This window comes from Papio anubis, chromosome 16 (genome assembly GCF_008728515.1).
Source record: "Papio anubis isolate 15944 chromosome 16, Panubis1.0, whole genome shotgun sequence".
Classification (NCBI taxonomy): Eukaryota; Metazoa; Chordata; class Mammalia; order Primates; family Cercopithecidae; genus Papio; species Papio anubis.
Genome location: NC_044991.1, coordinates 29,641,218 through 29,648,916, shown reverse-complemented (window position 1 = coordinate 29,648,916; position 7,699 = coordinate 29,641,218). Strand labels below are relative to the sequence as shown.

Genomic DNA, 7,699 nt, shown 5'->3' with positions numbered 1-7,699 from the left:
GAAGAAGAACAAGGTGGGGGACTCTGGCTTGACCATGGTTGATGTAAAAACTATCCAGAAATCAGGGCTCACGCCTGTAATCCCAGCACTTTGTGAGGCCGAGGCAGGCGGATCACGGGGTCAGGAGATCGAGACCATCCTGGCTAACACGGTGAAACCCCGTTTCCACTAAAAATACAAAAAAAAAATTATCTGGACATGGTGGCGGGCGCCTGTAGTACCAGCTACTTGGGAGGCTGAGGCAGGAAAACGGTGTGAACCTGGGAGGCGGAGCTTGCAGTGAGCCAAGATCGCGTCACTGCACTCCAGCCTGGGTGACAAAGCAAGACTCCATCTCAAAAACAAAACAAAAATATCCAGAAATCATAAGCAACCCTGAATTCACCATGAGCAAGAGTGTGCTGTGTTGGCTCACAAAGATGAAAGCTGCTTCAGGACACATTAATAGAGGCTGGGCACAGAGAAGGGGAGGTGATATTCCAGCTTGGCTCTTGCTATTAGAACCTCCTTGAGCATGTGCCCAGCTCTGGGTGTCACAATAACAACCTGGAGAGTACCCAGAGGCAGGACCAGGATGGGAGGGTCTGGGCACCTCACGGGAACTGCTGCTGCCCAGAGCTTGGGGTACTGTCACCCACAGGCTGGGAGGCCTTAAGGAAGTGACTCAACCTCACTGAGCCTCAGTCTTCTCCTCTGAAATGCGGATCACAGGACTTCCTACCAGTCAGGGGATATATGAAGACTAAAAGAAATGACTCACACAAAGATGTAGCCCAGGACCTGGGGGACACTAAGCACATGCTGAGCCTTCAACCACCTGGGAAGGGGAAAGGGAAACACGGGTGGCCACCTGGGGCTGGTGGAGGAATGAGGGGCCTACTGGGAGGATCCTGGGCAAACTCACCTCTGGGCATCTGCCCTGAACTTGGGCTGGCGTCACAAGGAAGTTGGTCACCAAGAAGAACACGTTTTCTCCCTAGGAGGCAAATCTCAAGGTTGGCCTGGATGGGCTCGCATTGACCAGAAAGGCCGGAAGCCGGCAGCCTGGTTTATGAGGGAAGGGATGTTGGCCCCGTCCAGTCATTAACCCTGTCCCCCCATAAGGCAGATTGAAGCAGAGATGGGAGGCCGGCAGGGGTTCTGGCCATTTTTGAGACCGGGAAGCCTCGTGCCCATGTCCATCTCTTGAGACAAGTTTCTTTCTCATTTGCTCAACCAAAATTTATTTGTGTGTGTGCGTGTGTCTGTGTGCATTTAGAGACAGGGTTGCACTTAGTCACCCAGGCTGGAGTGCAGTGTTATCATCAGTGCTCACTGCAAACTCTAACTCCTGGGCTCAGGAGATCCTCCTGCCTCAGCCTCCCAAGTAGCCGGGACTACAGGCTCCAGCTACCATGCCTGGCTTCAACCAGAATATTCCAACAGCCTGCTGCTTCTAGTACTGAAGATCTAGGGGAGAGCTGGACCTGGCACCTGCCCAGGATGGAGAAGAGGTGAGTCTCCCATCCCACACACAGCAGCACTGGCACAGCAGGGGCCAGGGGAGAAGAGGGAAAGCTCTGCCTGTGGTCAATGGGTGGCCTAGGACATTGGAAAGAAAGGCTGACCCTCCAGTGCTGCTCGTGAGAGCACTGTGAATTTGAGGAATGTATGCACAGGAAGGGAAGGTGAGGGCTGAGCAGAGGGTGGTGGGAGTGGCAGCCATTAGGATTGGGAGAAATGTGTGGACACCGTCATAGGCAGGGTTGGGGGAATTCCTGAGGTTAGAAGCAGGGGCTGCAGGCTCTGAGGATGCCTGGTGTGAAAGTTCAGCCTGGCTGCTGCGGGGTGTGCACCGAGCAGTAGGGAGGAGGCGAGAGGGGCATCTAAGGGCCCTCTAGGAGGCCATAGTCTCATGCAGGCATGGCAAGGGTAGTGGTGAAAAATCTTGGAAGGTACAGGAAGGGGTCGAGGTTGAGTCACGGATCTGGCTGAGGCACTAGTGGATGTCACAGCCATCGTGACTAGTGGATGTCACAGAGGCCATGCCAGGAGAGGGAAATAATTCATCTTTGGACATGTGGGTGTGCACCTGGAAGACAGCTGTGCTCTGGGCAGGTGTTCACTGGGGCTACACACACCCTGGGCATCAGAAGAGCAGAAGTGGAAGTTGAGGCTGGGGATGAGCTGGGTGGAAGGAGGAGGGAAACACAGCCGAGCAGAGGGGAGGAGCAGCACCTGACCACAGTGCCCCAGGTCAGGGAGCAGGGCTACAGGAAGTTCCATGCCCCAGCACCCCACACCACTCTCAAGCTCAAGCCATTAGTCACGGACACCCCCTTCTTTTGTTGGCAGTCTTTGGAAATGCAGTTTCTCTGGTCTGGCTTCTTTTTTGGGACAGGGGACAGAGTCTCTCTTTGTCTCCCCGGCTGGGGTGCTGTGGAGCCTTCTCGGCTCACTGCAAGCTCCGCCTCCCAGGTTCACACCATTCTCCTGCCTCAGCCTCCCCGAGTAGCTAGGACTACAAGCGCCCGCCACCATGCCTGGCAGATTTTTTGTATTTTTAGTACAGACAGGGTTTCACCGTGTTAGCCAGGATAGTCTCTATCTTCTGACCTCGTGATCCACCCGCCTCAGCCTCCCAAAGTACCGGCATTACAGGAGTGAGCCACCACACCCAGCCCTGGCCTGGCTTCTTGACCAGCCCCTTTTTCCACCCTGAAACCTCCTACACATCCCTGAAAGCCCTGTCCAGGCGCCACTCCTCTGTGAAGGCCTTCCTGAGAACACCCAGCTGTCTCTGGCATCACATGCTTCTCTCTGCATGGCTGCATGGCAGGTGTCCAAGCTGTCAGTGGGCAAAGGACTTGTGCCCCCATCAGCAGCACCAGGGCCCCCACCTGAGGTGGCTTCACGAAGTCGGCCACATCCCACAGCCGGTTTCCAAGTTCCTCGATCTGAGTCACGGAAACCCCTTTGAGTTTGGTGATGACGGAAATCTGGGGATCAAGATCCCGGTCCTGGTAGCCTTTTTTGGCGAGGAGAGCCCACCTGGGGAAGAGAAGTTAGGCAGTGTGGTGTGTCCCCAGGGTGTAGTGACAGGGGCAGAGCTGGGCCCTACATGCTCAGTTCTCTCCCTACACCCTACAGGCTCCCAGCCCAACATCGAGGGCCCCACCTCCTCTCTGGCCCCACTTCCCACTCCAGACCCCCTGAACGAGACAGAAGCTCCAGCCATGCGTCAGAGAGCCAGTGCCCTCAGACAATCACCTTCCCCAGCCAGCACCCACCCCCAGCCTCACTAGACCCAGCTCCCAGCTTCTAGACTCCCCTGACCCGAGATATAGCTGGTGGTCTTTCTGGGGCTACTGCTCCAGCTCTCACAGATGTTGTTAAGGACGATGTCCTGCGCTCCCTGGGTGGGGCCGTGGGGAGGGACTGGGAAGGAGGCAGGTGGGCACACAGGACAAACACACAGCTTGCTCTTGGCTCTCCTGTCTTGTATTGCCTACCTCCCCCCAGCCCCCGAACCAATCTGCCCCCTTCCCCTCCAGCCCCTAAACAGCCCAACCCTCAACTTCAACCCAGCAGGACCAAACCCCACCCCCCACCTCTTCCCCTGCCCCTCCAGCCTGGCCAAAAGCTCTTCTCTCTTACCCTACCACATAGACCACGATCCCAAGCTGCAGCAGCCTCTGCAGGGCGCCCACCCGCCAGTTCCTGGTCATCACATACTTCTCTGTCTTATAATCCAGAAGCCCCCAGCCTGTCGTAGCCCCTGGGGAGCCCATGCTGCCAGCTCCTGCTAGCTGCGGGCACATGAGTCAGCATGGTAGCTGCAGTCACAGCTGAACAGGAGGCAAAGCAGGGCCCGAGCCAGGCCAGGCCAGCGACTGTTAAAGGGACACTTCCACTAAAGCAGGATCCAGCTTCCGACACCCAGCCCTCAGTCCCTAACCCCAGCTGTCCTGCACCTCCCACCCTCCCTACATTCCCTTTACTGGGCCCTGGTGGCACACAGAATACAGCAGCAGCTCTGTCCCTGCCCTCTGGCCTCACTTCCTGGGGTGGGAGTGGAGGTGGTGGGAGGGTGGGGAGAGACAGCTGTTATCAGTGTTGTGAGAGGACGGCCTGAGCGCAGCAGCAGCAGGGCGGGGAGGGTGTTGAGGAAAGCTTCAGCAAGAAGTGACCTCTAAGCTGACCCTTGCAGATTTCTGAAGTTCCACAAGCAGAAAAAGATGGGGATGGAGGTTCCTGGTGCAGAGAGCAGCGTATGCAAAGGTCAGAGCATGCAAGAGAACTAACAGGCCCAGAGTGAGAGGGTGACCTGGCTCTGCGAAGTTCCCCAGGCCCTCCTGAAAAGCTGTCCCCTGCCACCTTCCCCAGTGCAGTGAGGAAAACACAAGTCCTGGAGTCAGGCGTGTTTCCCAGTACATGAAAGTGGGGCGATGCTGGAACCCCCCAGGGAGGCAGGGAGGATAAATGCCCACAAGGGGCCCAACCCAGTGCATGGCCCGTGGCGCGTGCAGTTTACCCTCTCAGGCGAGGAGCCTCAGCTCAGGCTAGCCACGGTTTCCACGGCAACCAACAACACCGGGTTGCCGGGGCGACCGCCGCTGGGGAGCTCGTCTCTAATTGGCGTGGCCGACGCCAGTCGATGGACGCCACATTCGATTGGTCAGCGCAGCCGCAGACTCCGCCCACATCCCCGGGCCGCGCTCTAGGTGAGGCGCCAAGCGGTCTTCGCCTGAGGGTCTGAGGCTGCGAAAGGGGCTTAACCTGAGAAAGGGGCTTAACCACGAATGGTTCCTGCGAGAGGTCTGGGGAGGATAAAGAGCAGGAGGAAGAGGCGACGGCGGCCTGTGGACGTCTTGCAGGGGTCCCCCAGGCCAAGCAGGGTCCCGAGGCCGATTGACCTGGAGACGCAAGGTGCTCAGGGCAGGGGCCAGGCCCGTCTCCTCCCCTTGGAGGCTTCTCCCACAGGGGTTGTGGGAGGTGGGTTGGGGCCGAGGAGGCAGGAGACCCCTGTTCAGCAGGGCGCGTAGCCCTCTGCGGGGCGTCTGCAGCCCCTTGCCCTCCCCTCGGCGCTCCTGGCGGCATCAGTAACTTTACCATGAGAAGGCGCTTCCAGAAGGAGGTTAAAATGCAAAATCCCGCCAGACAGTGCACCAAGGGCTCTCCCGGCCTGAAATGCAATCAGAGCTGGGTTTTCCCAATCCATAGGTAAAACTAAGCTAATGGATGTATAGAATTTAGAACTACTTCTGTTTTCTCCCCGGGAAGATATTCACAAAACACTTGTGGTCTGCAATCGGGTTAAAAGACACAGCGTGCAATTTGGCATCAGACAGGCAGAGGCCTGACTCTGGCAGGATTGGCTACCACTAGCTGTGGTACTTTATTTATGAATTCATTTATTAGAGCCAGTGTCTTGCTCTGTCACCCAGATTTCAGTGCAGTGGCAGGATCCATAGCTCACTGCAGCTTTGAACTCTGCGCTCCAGTGAGCCTCCTGCCTCAGCCTCCTGAGTCGCTGAGACTACAGGGAGCCACCACATCTGGCTAATTTAAATAATTTTTTATCTCACTATGTTGCCCAGGTTGTCCAGCTTGCTTTTGACAGCTGTATGACTTTAAGGAAAAGATTTGCGTTGCCTTAGCCTCGATGTTCCCATCTGTCATATGGGGGCAGTGGTCCCAAGGAGTGTAGGGAGCAGTGCTTCTAGAGGCAAACAATAGGCCAGGTAGTGATGCAGGGCAGGGGAGGAGGCAGGTGGCTATAGCCATGCAGGGGTTCACATTCATCCTGCTGTCTCCTACCAGGCACCCATGGGCTTGGAGAACTGGTCGGGGACACCCTCTACCTGAGGTCCTGCTGGATCCATAGCGTTGTGCCCATCTTCTGCTTTCTGTGCCAAGGGAGCACCCCAGAGCTGAACCTGCCACATGGTGGCCTGGGGCCCCAGGTACCAGTGGAAGGACACTGGTTCCAGGCTTACAGGGAGAGGCCCCGGGAGACAACAGCCATGGGAGTGCCCCCGAGTCTGTCCCCTACACTTGCCAGCTTCTGCCTGTGCCAGTCATGCCCTACCCTCCACATCTGGGAGACAGATGGGATTGAGGCTATGACAGATGGCATTAAGGGTTGGGGAGCCTGCAAGCTTCTAACCCACTGGGGGCTCTGGGAGAGGTGGGAGTGGGGGGAGACCTGGGCGGGGCCTAAAAGGAGAAGCAGGTGTCTCTTAAGCAGGTGGGAAGCAGGGTACTTTCCAGGTCAGGGACGTGGAGTGGGCTGAGCCCTGGAGCATGAGCCAGGATAGTGGCCAGTGTGTTTGCTCTGTCTGTCCCAGGGTGCCGAGCTCTGGCTTCCTCATTGAGCTCCAATCCATATGTCAAGTAGCTGAACCTTTGGGACAATGGGCTCTATGGGGCAGGTACAGAGGCCCTGGCAGGTGCCCTGAGCAAAAGCAGCAGCATCCGTGGTAGGTGCTGGGCCTGGGGCAGGTGGGCAGGCATCAGTCTTCCCTTTCCTCAGGGATGTGCCTCCACCCCCGAAAGCTGGGCCATGTCACCTGGGGCCTGCTGGTGTTGCTGGTGGATAGAAGAGGGGCCTCATCACAGGAGGGGCATGTGGGGTGGAGTTAGACCCTCCGCTGTGCAGTCAATGCTGGATACATGTCCCCTCCTTACCCACCCCACCCCACCACTCTCCTTCCTTGCTGGCTGGAACCCATTCTCCTGCCCTGCCCTGCCCTGCACATAAGAGACTCCCAGTGCCTGAATGCAGGGTGGAAAGTCCTGCAACACAGAGAGTTGCGGACTGGGAAGTTCAAGAAAGGGGTGGGCAAGGTGTAAGTTCATTGGAGCTGAATCCAAATGCTGGCTCTGCCACTGAGAAAACAGGGTGACTTATGAAAGCAGCTCAGTTTCCAATCTGTGAAATGGCCCCCACAATATCTTATGGGCTTGGGGCTGTGGTGAGCATGAAGTGAAACGCGCTCCTGAAGTGGTCAGCAGAGTGTGTGACCCATGTAAGTGCTCCATGCATGGCCACCTGGGCTGTGATTGCCAATCCTGGCAATGGGGCCGTGAGGGCTTCTGAAGTAGGTGGTGATATCACTGCCAGACACAGTCATTGACGGGGTGGCTGCCCCCCACCACAGCAGTCTCTACAGTACCAAGAGGTAGGCGGTTTTAACCACTTGACACAGAAGCTCGTGGGCACACAGGGAGAGGGAGGTCAGGGGCAGAGGGGACCCAGCCATTGGGAGCCAGAGCTACCATCCAACCCCGGGACAGTTCACCTATAAGGCCCCTTCCTCTGCCTCAGACCAGGAGGTTTGGCGGATGGCAGAAGAGGGAGGTGGGGGGGTGCCTGGCTTTGTGTCCCACTGACTGAGGAGTGGTTCCGTCCCCCAGCTGTAGACCTGTCGGAGAACCAGCTGGGAGTGGCAGGAGCCCAGGCCCTCTGTGCTGCTTTCACCATCAACCGGGCCGTGCAGAAGATACAGCTGTCAGGGAATGGCCTGGAGGAGCAGGCGGTTCAGTACCTTGCTGAACTCCTGCTGGGCCACACAGACCTGAAGTCCCTGGACCTGAGCTATAACCAGCTGAATGAGCAAGCAGGTAATGCCTGCCCAGGGCACCATGGGCCATAAAAACTCAGCTTCCTGGGGCAGGGGTAGGTGGGGGTTGGCAGGACCGCACTGCACATCGCCAG

General features: G+C 57.4%; 1 protein-coding gene across 3 annotated transcripts; it reads right to left on the bottom strand.

The window, feature by feature from the left end:
- Nucleotides 1-278: 278 nt before the first annotated feature.
- Nucleotides 279-4,501, bottom strand: P2RX6 (purinergic receptor P2X 6). Of its 3 annotated transcripts, XM_031656484.1 has the most exons (4): nt 3,637-4,501; nt 2,880-3,030; nt 905-976; nt 279-817 (listed from the first exon to the last, which is right to left on the bottom strand). In XM_031656484.1, exons 1-4 carry the CDS (start codon nt 3,798-3,800, stop codon nt 791-793), a joined length of 414 nt encoding a protein of 137 aa, XP_031512344.1. In that variant the 5' UTR covers nt 3,801-4,501; the 3' UTR covers nt 279-790. The 3 variants fall into 3 exon arrangements, with proteins under 3 accessions (XP_031512344.1, XP_031512342.1, XP_031512343.1); XM_031656482.1 differs by having other exon boundaries at nt 279-976; XM_031656483.1 differs by having other exon boundaries at nt 279-976; nt 3,715-4,501.
- Nucleotides 4,502-7,699: the final 3,198 nt, after the last annotated feature.

Excerpts from the sequence above, each read along its gene's own strand:
- P2RX6 (XM_031656482.1), bottom strand. The coding sequence starts at position 3,800 with ATGTGCCCGCAGCTAGCAGGAGCTGGCAGCATGGGCTCCCCAGGGGCT. Across the intron at positions 3,031-3,636 it reads ATCGTGGTCTATGTGGTAGG|GTGGGCTCTCCTCGCCAAAA; the intron begins GTAAGAGAGAAG and ends TCTCTTCCCCAG. Across the intron at positions 977-2,879 it reads ACTTCGTGAAGCCACCTCAG|GGAGAAAACGTGTTCTTCTT; the intron begins GTGGGGGCCCTG and ends TTTGCCTCCTAG.